At 39.5% G+C, this 23039-nt stretch overlaps 1 protein-coding gene across 5 annotated transcripts in view; it reads left to right on the top strand.

Moving 5' to 3' along the window:
* The window catches only part of ITPR2 (inositol 1,4,5-trisphosphate receptor type 2), a 289774-nt gene that overhangs the window by 212091 nt on the left and 54644 nt on the right, over window positions 1-23039 (top strand). For all 5 annotated transcript variants that reach the window (XM_074826452.1, XM_074826451.1, XM_074826450.1 and 2 more), the window contains 4 exons: window positions 331-426; window positions 1632-1751; window positions 20060-20167; window positions 22608-22800. In XM_074826452.1, the coding sequence (XP_074682553.1) occupies window positions 331-426; window positions 1632-1751; window positions 20060-20167; window positions 22608-22800 (517 nt within the window). The remainder of the gene's footprint in view (window positions 1-330; window positions 427-1631; window positions 1752-20059; window positions 20168-22607; window positions 22801-23039) is intronic.

Raw genomic sequence — 23039 nt, 5'->3', positions numbered from 1 at the left:
TGTGAAAAATTGCTAGGTGGGCAATAAGAAAAGGAAATGGGAGTTCTTGTGCAAGTATAGAACAAGGTTCTGTATTTAAGTCAACTATTTTTCAATATTTAAAATACTTCTTCCAATATAACATGCAGGGTTAGTTAGCCTTACAGTACACTGACATTAAAATGGGAGAGAAACCCTATTAAATATGTCAGTAAAATAAAAGATGTGAGTTGTTTAAAATCTTGTCCACTAAAAAAGTGGTCCTCGTAATCTCAATTAAAACAAATGCAAGGGTCGTTAATCCATGAAATAGATTTTTAAATTTGCATTAACGTGGTTTTGTTTCTCTAGAACAATGCCTCCAAGCTTTTGCTGGCTATTATGGAAAGCAGGCATGACAGCGAGAATGCAGAAAGAATCCTTTTCAACATGAGACCAAGGGAACTGGTGAGAAAACTTCTGCATATTCATAAATCTTTTGGCTGAAAAAAAATCTGTCATTAAAACATTTTTAAAATTATCTGCATCTAAGATGAAAAGTGTTGGCAGCATATAGTGTCACAATGTATCAGTACAGTACTAATTCACAAAAAGTACTTTAAAAAGATCAAGCATGCATGATTTCAGTCTTTACGACTTCATTATTTTTATCAGTTCCGAGCACTTTTCTGTAATTGTTTACTAACTAAATTATCATACTCTGGTAGACTGTCTTCAAGTACACTTTGTGAGGGGCTGGCAAATTAAGCTTGTACAGTTTGTGAAACAGTGCTAACAGAAACGTGTGTGTAGACATATATAAAATATATGTATGTTATATATATGTGTCTCATGAACAAAGAGAGTTACAAACAGTTGTTGCTGTATTTTGGAACAACTGTGATGCTTGTGTAGGTCTCTAGGAATTTTAAATAAGTTGGAAATCTGGAGAAACTGTTTCTAATCCAGCTGACCATGTAACAGCAGTGACTGAAAAACCTGTTTTGTGGGGAGATCTGTGGGCATCAGCCCTGCCCTTAGGCAGAGCCCAGTGGCCTGCAGGTTTCAGGGCGTCACCGCTAAGGTGCCATACCAGCACGATGAGGCCATCCCTAAGGTACAACTGCAGGATCAAGACCTGCACGGGGAATGGAGGATTTCCCTCCCCCATTGGTCCTGTAAAAGGCTTCTGAGTATTTTTGAATTTCCCCAGCATCCTGCCCAGATCTGTATCTTCCTTTCCTTTTTGGTTTAGGTTTTGGTTTTTTTTTTGCTGCTAAACTGTTTGGAGAACGCTGAGTGACATTGCAGCCTGCTCTAGCCCAGAGGGAGATCATGGCTGCACTCTCAGTGCCGCACAGCACTACCTGCCGTATCTGTAGATCTGTCTTTAAAAGCATTTGTGAAAATATGTGCTCACAAAGGCTCAGCATTCCTGTTCCTTTCTCAGGATTACAGTTTTTCTAATGAGAAAGGTAGCAGTTTGGAGCTTCACAAATACTTCAAGCTTGTCTTTATCAGAAAGTGTTTCTCAGACTGCTCTCTCTTCTTGCAGAACTGCAGGACACCCATCCAGGCTTGAGCTGAGCAAAGCGAGTGTGTTCAGACACAGTGTGCTTTTTCACCAAGAATGACATTTACTTCATCTCTTCCTGGTTGTGTTTGTGTTACAGGTGGATGTGATGAAGAATGCATATAACCAAGGCCTCGAATGTGACCATGAGGAGGAGAACGGAGATGATGGCATCTCCCCAAAAGATGTTGGCCATAACATCTATATTTTGGCACATCAGGTATGTCTTATTTGTGTGTGATTGCTTCCAGAGAAGTGTTACGTGGTTAAACTCCACAAAAAACGTGTCTGATCAAAAAGGGTAGTTTTTCCATCTTGTGATTTCTGGCTCATGTTTGTGTACAACATGACTTTATATGGAAGGTTGCTGAGAGTACGACAAGCAAGCAGTCTCACTGTATGTGTAGGCACTCTACGAGATTTGGTAGGCTCTATTTGTGTGAAATAACAATGTAGAGCAAAATGGTTAATGTTCACTTAGCTTTGTCTTCTTTTAGCATTAACAGCTCATCAATCAAATCATAAATCATGATGTCATTATTGTGTATTTTAAATACTAACTTCAGTTGTGATACCAAATGAACTTGAATTGAGAAGATTCCTATTATTTTAGATATATTAGTTAGCCAATAAGAATAGTTGGGCCTTTTTACTGTTTTCTCCTTTCGAATTATGTTGTAATGCCCTCAAGCTTTTTCTGATCACTTTTGCTTATCTACTGGTAAAGGTAGAATGTGCACTGAAGGTTTTTATTTGATGCGATATTAATTCTTCAGAGCATTTGGTATCAAAAATAGTTTATCTTTCAATTATGTTGAGACTGTTGAAAATATTTTTTAAATTAAAAAAGTAAAGACCGCATATTTCTTGATTATATTATAAATTATAGCATTTGGTATTTCATATAAGGGCCAAATTTAAAAAAAAATCTTTTTACTAAGTAAGAAGAAATAAACAGATGGGGATAGGGAGTGTTCTACATTCATTATGCTTATTAAGTATTGTTAGGAATTGAATACTCAATAGAAAAAGAAAAAAAGCAATCTATAGTTACAGTAGTATTATGCAATGTTTCTTTCAAACAAGGAATGAAAAAACAGTTACTGAGTTATGCTCATGTGCTTGCAGCATATTTAAATAAGTCAGTTTTGTTATTATGTTGTTGTTGTGTTGACCATGTTCTACTCTTGTGCTGTATGTAGGACTGTACATAAAATAACCATCAAAGATGATAGAATTTTTAGAAAGCATTTGTAGCTTCATACCTTGTGTGACTATTTGCTCCTTGTATGAATGCTTATAATGAAAATTTAAATGCCTGCCAAATCAAAATGTTATTTTATGTCTTCTGCTTACAGCTTGTGTTAAATGACTTAATGGGGTTTGTGACAATGGAAAATAAGTTTGGGGGAGTAGAATATAGGTCTAAAACTATATATGAAGTGACTGCTGGGGTCATTTTACAAAAGAGGTCACTACCAAGGTACACTAGCTAGCTGAGGTGTAGATTAAGCTCTGTCCCTAGCTACATATTCAGGGTGCTGGGGAGGTCCATGATACCACTCCACAGCTATTCCAAACCTGATCCATAGTCGACATTTTGGTTGCATAAGGCTGAATATTTTTACAGCAATTTACTGAGCTCCTTCCTGTTCTGTAGAATTAAATGGTGTGATTGCTCTGTACGCTGTAAAAATATCCATCTTTTTACAAAAAAAAAGGACTGTTTTCCTTTTCTTGCATTTCTGTAACACAGTATGTGTGTGTGTTTGCAATAGCTGTGCACCCATGTCAAGCCCTGTATGAAAACAAAGCAATGGAAGGGCAGGCAATTTGGGGCCTTTCTCTTCCCTCTGATAATGAAAAGCTATGATTCTTGGCACAGGACTGCTGATCTTTGACCCCAAACTCGTTCCATGTGTGCCCTTTTGCTCCCACTGGGATGGGCAGGATACGAGCATCGTCCCGTCTCAGTAAGGCCATTGTTGCCAGGTTCCTTTGCTGGCTCCACTCTCCAAACACCGTGTTATGCTTTGCTGTGGATTTTTGGTGCCTGGGCCTGGGCCTTCCGCTTGGCTTAGCTGACCTGATTTACATAATATTTCTTTGTTGTGCTCCTTACAGTTTCACAGTTCATCTGACTTATTTTTTTATACAACCAGTGTGGCTCTTCAGTTGCTTTCCTGACACTTGCTTGTGACCACTTGCTCTACTTACAGCTTTTTGGTCCCTCTGTAATAGCAGAATCAAGACCAAGAGTTCCTCTTTTTGCTGTTACAGCCCTCAAACACAGACAGTTTATTTTGGGGAGCTCAGACTTTCAGTTTTTGTCGTTGCACTCTTCAGGGCAATGGTGGGTTCTGCATTTTGCCACCACTACATCCTTCCTTGCCCTTCCTGTGGTTGATTTTACCAGAAGCAAAAGGCATTCTTGTAAATGTTTGACCCAAAGTGCATAGAAATATGTCACAAGCAAGGCTGAGATTTCTGTTACTAAATCTCCTTTACAGCCTCCCAACCCCGATCCCAAATGCATATGCAGGCACACATATCCAAGTGCATGTGCATACTTGTATAGTGTATATTATTATACTGTATACTGTGCATACCACAGAGGTGTGTGGGCACAGCAGCCTGGGACATGATGGTGAGACACTGACTGTTAAATATGCCATGTCATGACAGTTACCACGTCTCTTCCACATGTTTCTCTGTCCTCTCTTTTCTTTCCTTAATTTCTTCATCTTCCTCCAGCCTGCCATGTGCCATAGCTGTGCTGCTTCCCCTGCACTGACTTCAGGCTGTCTGGACACTGCTGCTCCTCACTTTTCCCATTTGACATACTATGAGCAGGGAGGAGAAGGGAGCACCACTGAGAGAAAGCAGAACTGACTTATCCATGAGGAACTACCCTGAGCTGCACCCCAGCTCTGCAGCCTGGCTTTGGGGTAGGGACCCCTTTCAGATGTAGCTCTTCTACAGCCGCTTGTGGAGGAGTGACTCAAACTGGTGCTTGAGTTCACATCCTGGAAAAATAAGCCTATTATTGCTAGATAGAGAGCATTCACAATTCTCTTGAAAATTCACGGAGGAGATTCTGTTTTCTTTGTATTGTTCAAATGTCATGCTCAGAGCCAAGCCTTGAACTTGACATTGCTAATTTCTTACAGTAGTCTCGGGTGAATGCCAGTGGTATGTTATGGATAGTTCCATCAGCTTTTATACTTCTTCTTTTCAAGCCTCAGTCAAAATAAATTGATGTGGTATTTTTATTGCTGTCCTTTTAAAAGATCGTGTTAAAGCAGGCTACACTTTGTTTTGCAAAGTTAGTAAGGCTGTCCACAAAGAGACTTCATCTTGATATGATGTCTTTGTAGAGATTAAAAAAGCTTCTGACATAGTAGCACAAAAAAGTTTCATCCTAACTTCTTATGTGCAGAAGCATTAGTGTAGGAAAATCAAGTTTTTAAATAGCTAACCAAAAAACCAGAAATCATAGAAGGCTAAAGAAATGCTCCAGCTTTTTGGATGACTGCTTGAGCTTGCTACCTGTTAATTATAGCAAAGTATTTTGGTAGTTTGTAAACTAAAAAAAGCTTTCTTGGAGTTAGTAGTATTTCTGTGAGGTTCATGACCCCTTTACATTTACTATGAAGTAGGATAAGGCCCTGGTTATAACCATAGGCTTCTGTAGCTCGCATGCATGTATATATGTGCTTCTGCTAACAGAAAATACCTTGGAGTGTTTCTCTGTGTTTTTCAGCAAGATGCAAACTGTCCAAATCAGGCATGAGGCCCAAGCTAATACACTGTACCTTCCAGCAGGGGCTTTATTCATGAGGCTCAGAAGAATGTGAAATAACTTTACATAGCTTCTAGTCAGCTTGCAGCATGGGAAGAATGCACTTTCATCTGCCTGTAGAGCTGTGTAGACATGTTCTTGATCTAGAAGGATGTGAGTGTGTAAGGAGTAGGGAAGCAAATTTTAATACTGTAACAAAATTTTCAAATTTTCAATGCCTTTTGACTTCCTCCATTTTGGTTCCCAAAGCTGTTGCAGAAATATAGGGGTACTGACCTAACATGTCACCCCTTTCATGATGCATGTTCTGTGCTCTCAGGCTAGCAAAATGTTTACTCAACTGCTCAATTTTAAGCATATGCTTAAATGCTTTGCTGGAGAGGGAGTGTAGTAGGTCTTAAATTCCACAATACCTTTGTAACCTCCAGGCAAATAGAAGTTGTTGGTTTTTTTAAGAGGTTGAGCTACAAACTTACTTAAATCCCAACAGAGTATCAAATCTTGATGGCACCAAGATTTAATGAAAAATAATTTCCTCCACCCCATAAGGTTAGAAGAAATTAACGCTGCTTGATATCAATACAGGTATATAGCATAAATGAACACAAGCATGAATCAGGCTATCTTCTGATAGACTAACACAGTTGGAAGTGTTCTTCCATTTATAAGTTCTTAAAATAAACCAAGGGAGAAGAGATAGGATTTGCTGTGGATTGTAAGGTTCTTGCTGCAGGTACTACTAAACATACTGTAGCAATTGGACATCATGAGTAAGTCGTATTCCTTTTTCTCTGGTTCCAATTTTAAATGGACTGAGAAAAATAAGTTGTTCAGCCTTATATAGTTGTTAATATATTAACAGCAGAATCGAGATTTCTTTATCAAACTTGTCAAGATTTATCAAACTAATGTCTTATTGCCATGTTTATTTCATGCAGTATATTACATATTAGCATACACACGTGAAGAGTATTTGCTAACTAGGCAATTAAAATGGTAATATTTGATGGAGATTTATAGTTTGGGAGTAGGGGTACACTACAGGCTATTGTTAAAAAAGTTGCTATTTTTGACATTTGAAATAGGACTGTTTTCATAATGAGACTTGGACATGATACATTCATTAAGGAGAAACCAGAGTCAGTTTAAAAAAATTTAGCTATACAAATATGTAAAATTCTAAGAAGCACAAAGCCTTTTGGTTTTGTGTCATTTGATTAGTGTGTCATTCTATATCTTTCACTGGGTTTGAGTACAACAAGGGCTGGGACCACCTTTATTTTCCACATCAGTGCTCTGCTTAGTTCTGCGTGGTTCTGGGACTCTTATACACTACAACAGAACAAATAAATGACAATAATACTAGTGGTTTCAGAAATTTTTAAAGAAGTAATCTTCCTTTTTATAGGATTTTGAAGCAGTTAAAAGCTTTCATTAATTTTGTTTCCCCCTCTCTTAAAGTAGGTGGTATTACCCAGTGTTACAGGTAAAGACACCAAGCCAGAAGAAGGTATAGACAGCAAGTCATTAGCTGTCACGGGAAGCGAATACAGCTTGCTTGATCCCCAGAGCTTTGCTTTAACTGCTACACGGGGTTTCCTCCTATGCTCACTCAATCCCAGCTACTTTACTAATGAGGAAAATTGGTGTTTATCGGGTAGTACAGTTGAGAAGTGCATAATCACTGAGCACATTAGTACTCCAAGAGTCTTTTAAAGAAACCATCATAACATATATTTTTCAAATAAACTTTCCTGTGCTGCTAATATTATGGATTGTTAAGGCAAGAAGAGCTTTCATAAGATAATGGATACCACTGTGTGCATTTGTTTGAGGGAGGTATTGTAAGGCTTAAGTTTTCTTGTAGGTAGTAATTTTTGAAATGTGAGATAGGATTGCTGCATGTAATTTGTCCTTTAGTATGAGAATCCAAAGCTTTCTGAACTGGCTGGGTTGTCCCAGGCCAACAAAACAGTTTTCTGCATGAAGTAAGTATGACTGTGGTCAGGGATAAATTTGGGGTGAAATTTGACCATTTAAAAAGAAATGTTGATGAAGGCAGAAACTAATTACTTAATACTGTGCATTGACAAGCACCTTCTATAAGACACAGCAAAGAAACAGCTGGAAGGCTATTTAGGATAGGGAACAGGTAGAATCCGTTACAACCCCCAGTAGTCTGCAGTGGGCATCAACTGGCTGAAATGATAATATCATGGTTATACCATGGAAAAGAAATGAACAGAAGCCAAGTGGAAAAGTCTTGCAAGAATACCTTCACCCTTGATGGTGGTGTTGCCATTACTGGCCCATAACATTTGCCTAAAAGAGATCTCCCTGTCCTTATGGGAGCTGTGAGTTCCCAGAGCATTTTGCTCTAAAAGATAGGCTTATCCTCATCCAGTTGGGAAGCAGCTTTCAGCTCCATCAAGGATCCCTCCAGAAGAGCTTACATCTGGGGACCACACTGGTTCCATGAATTTTTAAGCTTGTTGACCATTTTCTGCCCATCCTCTGCCTCAGGTAGATGTTTTGCTCGGAAATGGAGCTGTGGCTCATTAGTCCCGTAAGTGTCTGTCTTCACAAAGCATTAGGTTGTGCCTAGATTCTATTGATAAAGATTTTGAGTAGATTCTGTTCCATGAACAAAATGACTTGGTTCATTTGAATTTTTATACATCTCTGACTGGGAGGTACAGTCTAAAAAAAAGTGGTGTCTTTAGTGTATAAGAATAGGATTTTGGAAAAAGACCCAAATACAAAAAGATCTGAGCTTATCTGGTGTAAATGCATGGACTGTACCAGAATCACTGGTTATATTGAGTGAAAATATAGATCAGTCACATTTTGTGTAGCAATGACCATTTTCAAATTTTGCAGCTGATGTGAGCAAGCAGCAACTGGCAGGTATTATTGGAGACTGTCTTCCCAAGCACCTGATGGCAAATGGAGAAAAATACTATACATATTTAAATAAACAGATTACCTTTTGAGGCTAGAGGATGATCAAATCTATCCTTTAGGATAAACCTGTCCTTCAGGATAAATAGCTGTGAATTTGTGCAATGAGGATGCTCCATTTCTGCAGGATGGGTAGAATTTTTCAAGGTAAAGGACGTAGTTTTTTGCAAGGCCTTGCTGAGGTTTGCTGTTTTGATGGGCTTTTTGTTTCTTTCTCCTTAACAGAGAAGCTCTTGCTGATAGCAGTGCCAAAACAAAGGGCTAATGGGGACCAGTCCCAGGAACCGTGACTGTCAGGGGACTCGTATCCTTGGCTGCCAGACTTGAAGCTTCTCGTAGAACTTCTATGCTCCACATGTTGTTTTGTAGTTATCATCCTGATGAGACAGGCTATGGCATCAAAATGACACCGGCTAATTAAATGTCAGCAGAATCAGAAGCTGTTGCAAGGCTTTTACACTAGCCAAGATTGAAACAGAAGCCAATGACACACATCACCCTCCTTGCAGCTCATTAGGATGGTATATAACTCTACCTTCAGCCAGCTGCAGTATAGAGAGACAGTATGGAGGCTGCTGCAAGGGCTTGACACTAATGAGCACCTGAAAGATTAAACAAATGTTTGTGGCTGCTGTTAGGTCTCAGGTTAAAACCTTGGCAACTTGTGCTTCGTTGTTAGGTCTTAGCTTAAAACCTTGGCAACTTGTGCTTTGTTGTTAGGTCTCAGGTTAAAACCTTGGCAACTTGTCCTTCAATGTTTTCTTTTTCTCCCCTTCTTCTTGGAAGCATTCACCTCAGAAACCTGTCTTGACTTTGATAGGAATCTACATGGGGACTTCTGTTTTCCCTCAGGTGTCCTGTTGACTTAGGTTGCTAAGAACTGCTACAATTCAGGCCAGAGCTTTTACTGTAGGCTGGGCACAAAGGTTTTAGCTTATTTTAATTTTTCTTGTTCTGCTTCTCTAGAGTAAGATTAAGTGTTTACTATACATGTGTATGTGTTTTATTATACGTAATATTAATGAGGGATATATCCTGTTTGGCTGTGGTGACTGTGCATTTCACTAGAGCACAGGTGGCCTTATTATTTCTGCTTTGTGGGTTTCTTCTTCTATCTTTAACTTCTGCAATCCTGTGTCCTTGTGTTTTGTGGTTTACAAGATTTTTTTGTCATTGGGAAATATGTTGTATTGGTGTCAGGGCCCAAACGTTACACCAGAAGAAATATCCTTTCTTTGTCAAATGCCTGCATTGTGAAATCTTCACATTAGTCTGTGGTTTTACTCTGAAAATTGGCTGTGGGACAATGACATACTGTTTAAGACGTTCTCTGCTCTCAGGCTCTATTTGCAGTTCTGTATTAGTGATAAACATAGTACCTTTTTATTGCTATCTGAAGCAACATGGGCTGTGGAGAATGACTTCAGTTGTCCTTTGGTTCTGTATCACCAGCGGGACAGTTACTTAGCTTCCCACTTTAAAAGTGGGTCTTCATTTAGCCATTTCCTCAGCTGGTCTGTGTGGGAATGCCTCTGCTGAAAGTAGGCAAGCAGTACTGATTTACACTAGTAGAGAACTTGACCTGTTGCCCTCAAACCATACTCTTACCCTAGAGCTCCCCACTTGCATTTGGCATGCAGTCTTCATTAAGAGTGATGATATATGGGCAAAAAAGAGTGCAGCTTGACTTAAAGCTTTTCAATCAAAATTGCATGGAGGAGCGTTAAGTAGAATTAAAAATCATTTTGCTTATAAACTCAGTAAACTCAATCCAGAAGCCATGAGAGAGACAATAAATGTGGAACCACACAGTGCCATCTTTACAAAGTCACTCTTCAAAGTAGACTGCACTTTCAGTTGCCCTCAACTGCAATGCATACGTATTGTGTGCTCAGAAATGTATGTAATGTAGCTACTTACTTTGTATTTTTACTTACTTTGTGTTTACTTTCAGCAAACTCCCCGTATTAAGGAAGCTGAATTACACCAAGTGTTGAGTTGCAATAGTCTGCTGTGGGTGAAGGCTTGCTCTGGAGGCAGATATGGGGCTTTTCCATTAGAGGTGACCTTCAAATGAACCAAAGTGCACTTTTTTCTTAAATCGAAAGCACAACTGAAACATTTTACTCTAAGCTAGGAGAAACTTGCTTTGTTTGTTTGTTTTGAGGGGAAGTGAGTGTAACCTTGGAAATATCATGAAAGTGAAGTCTGGTCTTACTTAATATTACCAGAGTAGTTTTAATAGGTCTCAGATATCTGCATTGTGAAATCCTAAACATTAATTAAAAACAGTGGGGGCATCTTTTCTAACAAAGACGTACTTTTTTATCCCTCTCAATTGTTCAGTAGTCATTGAAGTAATTACAGGTTAACAAAAATAAAGAGCATTAAACAGAATGTCAAAATATGCCTGTTCCTCACAGTTGCTTGGTTTTAACTCTCATCTCCTCTGATGTCATAGTTTAATTAGGTATCTCAGTCATCATAGAGTTTTCCAGAATAGGCAGGATCTGAATTTGTAACCTACAAATAGGCAGAGCTACCTCAGTTGCCATCCTCTTTATTTCACTTATTTAACATGGTGCAGAAAACTGAAAATGAGGTCCACCTTGCACTTTTTCTGAGGCAGCTGATTAAAATTAAAAGCTGTGAAATTTAGTTTTAACATCTGATTATGCTTTTCTACACCAAAAGTGAGGTGATCGTTTACTTACGACCACCCGTAGTCTTACAGGAGTAAAACACCTTCAGACCTGCACATGGGTAAGCATCTGATCAACCTGGGATTAAAGAAATTGTTTCTCTGCCATTATGTATGGGCAAGGATTTTTAGAATTTGTTTTATGAATGATGGTTTGTGATAGCCTTAGATGAATTTGATCTTTCCAACCTTTTCTTTCTGTGAGTCTGTCTGCAGAGCACCATTTAGCTGCTAGTTGGCTGAGTAAAGCAGCATTATTTGTGAATGTCTGATGAGGAGAGAGATGAAATTTTTACCCTTTTGCTCTTCCACTGGGAACTGTTATTTCGTAGGTGCCAGGTGAAAGTGCTTTCCTGAGGATAGTAGCCATAATGCAGATTTGGAAAGAGCAACTCACCATTTTACTTTCGCTTCTCTCTGTTCCTGTGCCCCTAAATTATTTTTTTTAAAAGACATTTTGCTCTCCTAATTGGAGGGTGAGGCGAACATTCAACAGCATGATTGAAAAACCTGGAAAATCTCACCACTGTAATTATTTGAAGGGAGACATCTCAGTTCCTGTCCATCTCCACACTTGGTAACTGCCCTGTTTTGTACCCCACAACGTATATACGTTTGACCCGTGCAGAGATTAGGAAATGGTGTCTTTTGTGAATTTGACAGATTGCAGCTTCAGCTGTTTACTGCTACATACAAACAAACATAGTCTCATATGTTTTTGACTCTGAATGACCAAGTTATGGTTTTCTGTGTGCTGTGGAAATAGCTGCTGAAGAGGTGGGATGCTAACAGAATTAACTATGAACAGACTTTTTACTTTGCTATTACTGTAACATCTAAGAGGACCACATAGTGGGCATACTCAAGTGCTTGAACCGTGGAGGCTGAGCCATGATACCAAGTTGCTACTGAGGACTCAAGACTCTTTAATGTGCTTCATTGAAGATTGCTAGATGGCTTATCCCAGCCTCTCCAAGTGCAGTGTATGTAGTGTGGCCATCTTCCAAGCCATACCTGCATTTAGCAGAGCTAGTGGTTATATCATAGATTGGGTTGGTGAACTGCATCCAGCTTAAGGGGTCACAGAGTGCAAAAGACACCATGACACTATACTGCAAATGTGTAAGATGAGACTTAAGGGTGGGAAAACATGAGGAGGGATCCAGCGATGCAAGTCTCATGCTTCAGGTCAGAGACTGAGCTTTTTCCTTGTAGTTTGGTTAGACCCTGGAGATGAGGATGAACCCATTCTGCAAGTATTAACCCATGAGCTACTTTCTCCTCTACTCTTGCCCCCAAAATAAGAGTTCTCCTTTTGTTAGTGCTAGCCTTCCTTTTCTTTTGAAAGCCACATATTAGACAGGAGTGGATAGCTATTTGCAGAGAATCACTGTTCTGAATAAGAAGAGAAACCTAGAAAGTAAAGTGCTTGATAGCAAAAGGATTCTAAGAGTTCCTGAAAAGGGTATGCCATTCACAGCTCTCTTATCTCAAATTTACATATGTATTTTGTATGTATTTAAAGTGTTGGTGGCTTTTAGAGGTGAACAGTTATTTTGCTGTGTGGATTTGGGATCCATATGCTGGCTGGTCTGTTGCTTGTTTTGATCTCTCTCAGACTGGGTCTATACTATGTTGGTGAGCATGCCAGTAAGGTCTTGGTTTGGGTGCAGTGCTTTATCTGCCTTTCATAGAAATTGCACGTGGCTGGAATCTTCTTCCCTGTTATGCTGTGAAGAAGACTAGTTGCAGTAACTGTGCTCTCTTTTTCTTCCTAGTAACTCTGCTCTCTTATTCTTCCTTTTCCATTGAAATTTCTTGTTATCTTCCCATAATCATGTCTGACACTTCCATCATCTCCCTATTTCCTTCCATCCTGTACTCTCCAGAAGTTTGCTTACAGTAATCATAGGAGGCAGCTACAAGTGCAGTTGTGTCATCCTGGTGGAACAGTAGATTGCATACTGCTGTCCGCATCCTATGTTCAGTATGGTCAGTGTACACCAAAAACCAAATGTGACCAACATATGCATTGAGCTGGTTTGATTCATGTACGAACAGCTGTCCATGGCAGTTTACACATAGCCTGCAGAGATGTTTCACACCCACCCCCCTCAAATTAATTTTGTTTTGTTGCAACACATTTTATCTGACCTGAACTTTCCCCACACATACACTTTATTTTTTTGCGAGTAAGCTTTGCCTGTGAAAGAAATTACAAAGAAGACAAATGGAAGTAAAGCTTATTGAAATATTAGCAAGTCATTTTGTCATCTGCTGGCTTTCATCAGGGATAAAAGAACAGCAAAGCCACATCAAAAATAGCAATAAAATTACTATGAGGTCTGCAAACATAATAGTGGTAGAGATCACTTAACTGTGGTGGTTTCTCTTATGTGATAATGTTGAGGTGTTTTATTTCTCCCTTCCCTGTGAGGTAGATCCCTATTATCCACAATCTATAGTGTGCACCACGTGGAGTCTGGGGAGGAGACGTGGTGTCTCAGAGGTTACACGAGGCCATGGAAGACCCAGCAGCAAAATCCAAAGCGTCTGGACCACCCAGGGCCCTGCTTATGTACCACAAGCCATCAGAGGAAGATTAAACCCTTTTGCTTGCTCTATACTGTATGATCATCTAAATGAAATCAATGAATACTTGATTTGAGAGTCTCCCATTGCTCCACCCCTGCTGTTCCTAATGTTTGTTAACAGACTGCTTTGTGGTAGAGTGCAAAGGTGCCACTCTATAAAACTATAATGACTTCTGGAAAGGAAGTTGCCCTGTGTATTGCAGAAAGCACCATTCAGTTTTGATTGGAACATGGGGAGCTGAGAAGTTGTTATTACTGTTAGTACAGCCAGTTGGAATAAAAATTTCTGCTCAGTTATGGTTAAGATGACATGTCTTTTTTCCTTGCTTTCTCTCTCTCCTTGTTTACTGATGGAATAGGAGTGTTCTCATTTGCCCTGGGCAGGGAGCTGGTGTGTCATAAGGTCCTGGCATGCCAAGGAAGAGGATCTCATTTTCTGTCTCCTGTCCTCTTCTGTCTCTCACCCATCCTGTTTGCTACTCCCTTGACTTTCTCTTTGCTGTTGTTTCTCGGTCCCTGGGGTTTTTCTTGCCAGTCCCAGGCAGCTTTTTTATCCTTTCTTGCTCTCTAAGCAGAAAATGAAGTGTTCGGCGAGATGACTGGGGTTTCCCCTTGTGAGGGGGTTTGGTGGTGCCAGATCTCACACTGCCTGTCTCCAGGAGCCAAGGGACTGAAGGGGAAAAAGGAGGAAGAGACTGCGGCTGTAAATGAGCCCCAGCTGCATGACTCTGTTTGCACAGCAAGGTGAAACAAATCTGAACAGATGGAATTATTCTGCTGTTGCTGCAAGTTGTATTTTGTCTCATTTCTCCCTGGTGAAAGACCACTGGCCTTTGGGCTGGCAACCCGCACTGCAGTACGTCTTGTTACTGACACGGTAGAGATGAAGATAATTTACAGCAGATCTATCAGATGTCATGCACTGGACATCAGGTCTGTACAAACAGCTCTTGCCTCACTTCCCCAAGGTCTCTAGTTTATGAACTTCCAGGACTGTGTATAGTGGCCTCTCCCTGCCCTGACACACTAGATGGGACTGACTGGCACACCAGAGGGTTGGCTAGTGAGCTGCAGCTGGGGCATGGGGTAAGGGCAGAGGGGGCACTGGGCAGTGCTGTAGCTTGCAAGCACACCACACCTCCAGTTCCCTCCCCAAAACAAGCCCCAGTCACCAGCATGTTCCCGACTGCTGCCTAACCCCGTGCCCTTCCCCTGTCAGGTATGCCTGTGTTCCAGGTATCTCCCCCACTGAATAATGGCCTTACTGCTGCCTTACAACTGTGAGAAGAAACTTGAGAGAATTTGTGACAAGGATAATAATTTTTTAAATTTTTTTTTTCTATTTTTTTAGATGTTTGTAATACTTCTTAATAGTAACACTGTAAATTAAAGTGTTTCAAGGCACAGAAACTATTTGTGTCTTTATTTGTGTTTCCTGGCCAGTTACCAATAGCTTATAGTAATACTTCATAGACCTTTTTTAGAAAATGAGTTTATTACATTTGACACTTTTCCAGTGAACCGACTCTTCTGTGAAAAGCCTGGTTGCTTACAGGACACTAAGCCTCACCCATTTAGATCCCTTTATAGCATTCTAGTCATAAAAAGTTACCTTTACTTTCCCAGGTTTGGCAATCTCAAAAGGCTAGAGTAAAATAGATCTCACAGAATTTGGGGGTCTTCATCCTGCTGTCTCTAGCTCATATTTCTCAGACTCCTGTCCTTTTTGGGGCATGAAGCAAAGCCTGGTGAAATCGACAAGAGTTTTGACAACCGTCTGGGCTATGTACTGAGTTAGACCTCATGCATCGGATGAGGACTGGGCTGCAGAGGAGACCCTTGTAGTGTACAAGTTACAACGAGGGACTGACATGTTCTTGTAAAAATATGGAAGGGGTCTGCGTTTTCCAGAGATAACGAAAAGTGGAAAATTACTTCCTCTTTTCCCATCAATTTTTCCACACGCACACTCATATGTACATACGTATTTTGGCAAACCAATCTAGTATCCCAAGTCAATGAGTTATTGACAGGCTGATGACATGAATATTCACAGCTTTAAATCACTTTTTCTTTGAGAACATTTAAATAACTGCATTTTTGCTCAAGGAAATCTTGACTTTAAAACAAAAAGCCTGCAGGAAACCCATGTATTGTTAGTTGCAAAAGATGGGTCTGCTGTGGTTTTCCACACTGCTGATCATATATGACATCCCAGATAACTAGCAGATTTGGTTTTATAATCATGTTGTGTGAGGAGTTTAGACTGAGTATTACTTGTAATTCTGTCATTTGTCTCTACTGTTTCTTCATTAATGTCTTCAGCATTCTTGGTCTGTCCTCAATCTTTCACATTTTGTACTGATGCTTTATTACAGTGTTTTCCAAATTTTTTAAGTAAAAAAATTTCAAGATGAACAACAGTCCTTCCTCGGGAGCTAACTGAAAAACAAATCATCTTTATTCATATAGCTATTGCCTTACACATCCCCTCTTTGGAAATCCCTGTTCCATTGTATGCTATTGCTTCCTTGTCCCTACATGCCTTGATGAGTAGTAAAATACAGTATTGACATTTAAAATATTGTCACTGATTTGGTTGATGGCTGAGTGAATGACTGACTGAGAGAGATTTCTCCTCAGAGGTGATTTTTTGGGGGCTCTTTGCAAATTCAGGCTCTAGTGATGGTTATTTTTTGTATCAGTTACACTTGCCGTGCATTTTTGAGCTTTGCTTTGAAAACATAAATGGGGCTGTTCTTTTCATTATAGTTGCTATTGTCCATGACCATCCAGTGTCTTGTCCTCCAGCTGCCCCAAAAGTTTCGTGCAGCTCTTCAGAAATAACCCTTAACTACATCACAGGAGTTAAATATGAAAAAATGTCATTCAGAGCTTGTACGGCCTTTAATGACAGTCACAGACTGTCACCTAGGGTGTATTACAAGCTTGGATAAGCTTTCCATATTTTAGGTTCACAGTTTGTCAGTACATTGTTATTTTTATTGCTATGGCTTTGATCTTACAAAAAGTTCTGTGCTGGTCAAGGAGTCTGTTGACACAGTCCCCTTTGCCCGTGTGGGCCTTTGAGCTCATTACAGGGTGAAGGAAGGATCATGAAAGCAGAGCTTCAGAAAACATTGTAGTTGCCAAATAACATAGCATTTCTAAAGCTGTTCTGTGTCTTACTGCGGGCCTCTGCTTCAGATCTGAGCTTCCACAGATTGCTGTCCACACCATTCTTTCATCGATGTGGCTGTGACAATACAGAAGTATTAGCAGTACTTATTATTGTGTCAACATAGAGGAATCCATCCCACGTAGGAACTGCAATAAGAGCAGAAAATAGATAGACCCTTTTTCCTGAGGTTACTGTCTGAAGGTCTAGACTACAGAAGGTAAGTGGATATCAAGAGATGGGGAAGCAGAAGGAAATGAAGTTACAAGTGCTTATGGCCTAGCACTATTGCTGACACCTTTAGGTCGGTTTCCCTTCTGAAATCTGCCATAGTTCCTCCAGCTTGGTCAACAATCCCTGGTTGTTTCCAATGTGGCTTTGCTGGCAGCAAAGGTGCTACCACAGAAGATCCTGGCCTGTTCTTCAGATCATTTTGTCTAGTGCTAGTGTTGGGAAGCCCCAGCTGTGTAATACTAGGCTCTGTACACACATCAGTACAAGACAGTCACTGCCTGAAAGCACAGTCTAATAAAGTATAATGAAGATCACTGAATACACACTGTTTTAAAGTACGTGGCTGCTCCCATGAAACCCAGTAGTGAAATATGCACTGCATCAGCACGGTCTCAAATCACCAGAAGTCTGTTAACACACTGTGCTAGTCAGTCCCATTACAGCACAAGAGGGCTGACATGATTTTTCCTTCTAGTCCATGTGGTAAGGGGACTTCTGTTACTGATATTTATCAAGAGATACTTGTACAGTAAAAGTCATGGACAGTTAAAAGCATATCAGGAAGCATACCTTGAGATTTCATGTGGTTTACAAATGGAATTTCCAGTTCTGTATACAAATTCAAGTATGTTTATAGAAAGTTTTTTGTGTACTAATGGAAATTTCTGAATATATACATGTCCCTTTCTGCAAACTGGCATAATTTTAATATGAGAAGAACTATCCATACATCCTTGACTTGTCATTTATTAGAAAACTCAAAATCTTAATGGTTGGCATTGGAGAAAAAAGGGTCAAGATACAGTCAAAGTACCTCTGTATTACAGAAGATAAAAAATGAGAAATATATTTGCTTCTGGTTATGCTAATTCATCACCCCAAGCAGTGTGTGATTGCATTCTGTCTAGTCAGTTCTTTTCTTCGTATCTTAAAGAAGAGATAGAGCCAAAGTAAAGGACATTTGGAGATAGACAAAGAAAATAATTGAGTCACAAAGAGTCTTCTGTTTGAGGAGGGATGAGAATGATAGGGGTTGTTTTAATTTAGTGACAAATAAGAGAGGACACGACAGTAGTGTACAGAATGATGAATGATACAGAGAAGGTGAATTGGGTGCTCTTGCTTGCCCTTTTGTAGGTGCAGAAGCAGAGGGACATTCAGTAAAGTGAAAGGCAAAAATAGTAACACTGTTTAAAGGGAATTTTTAAACAGTAACTCCCTTGTTTCCATAAGCTCATCTTGTTTCTCCATGATGCTAGAGCATGTAGTGAGGGGGATGCAAAAGACCTCTAGAAAATTAATTCAAGTTGTCCTGCTAAGCAGATATGGGCATACTGCAAAGACTACTGACTGGATCAGGTTATATGGCTTGTGTGAAGGAGAGGAACTAGTCAGGTAATCTTAAAGAACCTTTTTAGTCTTAAAAATAAGTGGAAGTTGCGTAAGATATTAATACATGTAATGAGACTATCCATACATTTACTAGATTGAGTAAAAAAGTAACTATTCTTAGGCAGAAATCTATTACTGATGGAAAGAATTTTGCTCTGCAGTTGACCCCATGTGATTTTTTTGCATGTTCCCCTGAATATCTGCTCATGACCTTTTTATAAAAGGCTGATGTTCTGCCACATTGGCTCAGGACTCTACTGTCAGTGCCAAGCACACTTCTGTTCATGCAGAAGTTGTAGGAAGTACATTTATTCTTCCTGAATATTCTTTTCTGGTATTCTCTCTTTTTTTTGATGTTCCATTTAGTATTCATCTTTAATTAATAAGTTTGTATCAAGATCCAGAAGAAGATTTATTTTGATCAGTAAATTCTAGGGTACTTCTAATAAATAAAGTAAATTCTATATGTGCCTCTCCCTCCGGCCCATTCTTAGATTAAAAGGGGATGGTGAGACATGCAAATAGCTTATAAACAAGTGAGATCACTTTCTGGTTAGATTATTGCAATATCTGTTTAGATCCATTTTTACTTTTAGACTCGATCCTTGACACTCTTTTTGTAGATTTGCAATTATTGTATCATTTCACACCATACCGTGTTATTTCATGTAGTATAATCCTAATCCACCTGTGGAGATCATCACTTCAAAGCCTAGTTCCTGTGTTCATTTTGAGTGCTGTGCCTGCCTCGTTCCTAATGTCTGTGTCTAGTCCATTGGTGTAATGTTGGTGTAGTGATTAAGACCTGAATCAAGATAGCCTTTTCTTTCCTGCCTCAGTTTTCCCCACCTTAAAATAAGTGAAACACCTCAAAGTTTCTGGTTGAAAACCACTCACTATGATATAGGGAAAATTGCATTTTTAGTAGTGTTCCCTCATGCCTTGTACTTAGGTCTTTGTTTCTCACTGACCTAAGGGACATCATGAATGCATTTGCTGACATTCTCAGTATTAAACTTTGTTCAGCTATTGAGCATTTAAAATATTTACTATTTAACAACAGATGTATTTTATGAATCATGTAAAATACATAATTTGTAAAAGTTTATAGGGGTTACATAGTTGTGTGGTTTTGTGTGTGTGTGTATGTGCTATGTATATAAACTGTACAGTTAAGAATGTATTTGCCCACCACTGCAGTCCAGCTGCCTCTGAAATAGTTATCTATGTTATCTTGACAGCCCTGAAATATCAACCTACAACATGGTCAAGAACAAGCCATTTGAAATAGCAGAAAAAATTTAATTGTAAATGTAATTGCATGGTCAGAGGTATGCAGATTTTATGTCTAAACTTAAGTGAAAAGAAGCATTCGGTTTATTTTTTTGACATTTGTCAAAAGCCCTCCAAAAAACATCTAGACTGCAGGCTAAGCTGCCTTTCATAAATCTCAGCCGAAGACATGCTGCTGACTTTTTAAGACTAAATTATTTCTATTGTTCTCAAGTAATTACATTTTTGTTGTTATCTGTGGAAAGAGCCCCACTGGGTTGAGCATGTAAGTATATGGGGGTGGGGGGAAGAAGGATTTGTGTTAGTTAAATGGAGATGATAAAGCTGAAAACATAGCAGCAGGACATAAATCAGATTTTTTCTCTTTTTCTAGTTGGCTCGTCACAATAAAACATTGCAACAGATGCTGAAACCAGGGTCAGATCCAGATGAAGGAGATGAAGCCTTGAGGTATTATGCCAATCATACGGCACAGATAGAGGTAAAGAATTGCTCACTAGAAGATTGAATATGAGACATGTTTGCATCTTATGCATGGTGTATCACCTCTTTTTAAGCTTCTGAACAGCAAAGCTTATTCAAATGGTGTAGATTATTTACGGGAAGGAGAAGGTTGAATAATATGCTTTTGGCTATGGGTGAAAAAGGAATGCACCTATGTTAAAAGTGGCTCCAAATAATCATTTTACAGTAGCTTTCCCGTGTGTTACCAAACATGTTTTGTTAGGGCAGTAATGACTGTGGGTAGTGCTGTGTCCTGAAGTCAAGAATGATCTTGTATGGTACATCACTCAAATAAATAATCATGAGTTTCAAATGCAGTGATGCTAACTGATCAAATTAAAAGTCTGACTGGAGTACAAAGAGGTTTTGAAGTGGTGTAGACATTCAGTATGGCTTTTGTTTAAAAGACCAAGGCTTGGCCTGGTTCATCAGTTCTGTTCTCTACTTTAAACTTTACCCCTGCCATGAATTGGATTTAGATCAAGATCCACAGAGGTATTTAGGTTCTTAACTCTTAAATCAGTTTCTGTGCTTTTACAGATTTCATGGGATTATAGGCATCAAGGTAGGAGTTAGGCACTGTAGTATCTCTAGTCCTTAGTGACTTTGTAAGGAGGAGAATTTCTGTGGTGCAAAGGCAGCTGCTGAGAGAGACTGCAGGAGGAAGAGACATTTGGCGCTCTCTTGGAAATGCTCTATCAAGTCCAAAATTAGCCAAGTATGAAAACTGCACAGTATAGTTGCACACAGGCCCAGCCTGAATCTGAGCCAGTAGTTTTACCCCAGGCTCCATCAACACTGGACCTGAGTTTCTGTGCATAGGGAGCAGTCTTGATGCAAGCACCTCAGGTCTGTATTGTCCTGACTGCGATCAGGACAGGCCATGTCTGGGTCCTCCTCTGTTTACCACCATCCTTTTTGCCTGATACTGGTCACATTATCCCACCACAGGATAGATGGAAGCTCCATGACTGTGGCTGTCCAGAGGACAGCTCAGTGCTCCTCTTAACATATTTTAATACTTTGGGTGCTCCTGAGATATCTCTTAGTAATTATCGGCCAAGTTATATGGGTAGGTTGTAAATTTAGGCATTAAGAAAACACCACTTTTATGTGTCCTATAGCTTCTCCCTGGTGTAGTTTCTGAAATCTCCTAAAACCTCATGGCTGCAAAGCCTGTTCCTCAAGCAGACAGAGAGGCCTCAATTCTCAGGGAGGCTTTTAAAATGTCATTCTGCAGAGTAGTGCATGCAGCTTACCTCTTCATCTGAGTCCCTGACAGAAGTGAAGATGTGCTGTCAGCTTTCTTCACTCACCCTACAGGTTAGTTGCTAGTCACATAGTCCTGTTGCCCAACTGCTGGCCTGAGACACAACTATTTACTTAGGACACTTCAAAATTCTCTGGTCAAATTTCACATAATGCACATGCCCATGGGCAGACATGAGCATAATTATCCTTCATCTTCAACACCAATGTGCTTGTCTTTGTAACATACTTGTAAAAATTACTTAAGACAGGTGGGTTTTTGGTATGTTCCCATAATAAATATGAATTAATGAGAGAAGGGAGGGTTCTTTAATGCGGGACTGTGACTGGAAAAGTGAAACTCAACCCAACATTGCTGCTATATCAAATGGATGTTCTCTGGTCTTTCTCTGAAAGCAGTCCTAGACCTGTTTGGCATTTCAGATACAGCTCGGCTCTATCAGGGGATATTTGTTTGATTTGAAAGTCAAATAGTGGAGGTTTTTTCACTGTTGGCTGCACAGAGACATAGGTCTAGAGTCAAGATGTGTTTTCTACCCATTTCTGTATTTTTAGTAATGCAGAGTCCACAATCAGAGTGGGGAAGCAGTTTTGATGACAGTGTGGTGAGATGGCATAAAATCTAGCTCACTCACCAATAACTTGGTAGGCACTGAAATACAAACAATGCAAAACCACGGGTTTTGTCAAGTAAGAAGATGAAGACTGACAAGATATGGGGGCTGTCTGAGTAACAAAGTGCTATTTTTGCATGTTCACCTTCACAACTTATAGAAGGAGACTCAAGGTGAGAAAAGAATTTCGTAGTCTGAGCAGAAAGCACCTGAACTTCTGCACTGTTTACTGGGAGAGATTTCTTTGAATTTATTGCAAAATTGAAGGATTCTGAATTAGAACATTTTTTATATTTGGGGGAAGTTTGGACCTGGGTTTTGCTTGAGACATATATTTGCTTATTTTGAGGCAGGCTTTTGAAGATAGAAACGCAGTTTTACTTTGGTTTAGGATTGATTGGTTCAACTTCATTGTAATGTTCAAATAATTTATGCATTAATTTATAAATAAAAGGGAAGCTGTGAACAAGAAAAGATATGACAAAATGGTTGGAAAGTTACTGGTCCTGAAAAAAATGTGCATTTTATTTATAGATTGTTCGCCACGATAGAACAATGGAACAGATCGTCTTCCCTGTCCCCAATATTTGTGAATTCCTCACTCGGGAATCCAAAAGTCGGGTATTCAATACAACAGAGAGAGATGAACAAGGGAGCAAAGTCAATGACTTTTTCCAACAGACAGAGGATCTGTACAATGAGATGAAATGGCAAAAGAAGATAAGGAGTAAGTATTGCAATTTCAAAAAAAATAGCTTAATTATGCTAAAACCCTGTTTTGAAGCCTTCAAATACTTTCATTTTAATAATACACTTTTCTCTGGTCACTCCAATACTGCAACAGGCAAAACTGTTCAGGGATTGAGAGCAGAGTATAGGTCAGCTGAGACACTTGCATGACACCATAAAAAGGGCATAATATGGAGCAGTTAGTAATATGAGTAATGTGTTCAAGATGATGCTTTG

The sequence above is a fragment of the Strix aluco genome, chromosome 5, assembly GCF_031877795.1.
Source record: "Strix aluco isolate bStrAlu1 chromosome 5, bStrAlu1.hap1, whole genome shotgun sequence".
Taxonomy (NCBI): Eukaryota; Metazoa; Chordata; class Aves; order Strigiformes; family Strigidae; genus Strix; species Strix aluco.
The sequence above is the reverse complement of the archived record's forward strand: the minus strand, read 5'-3'. Positions and strand labels throughout refer to the sequence as shown.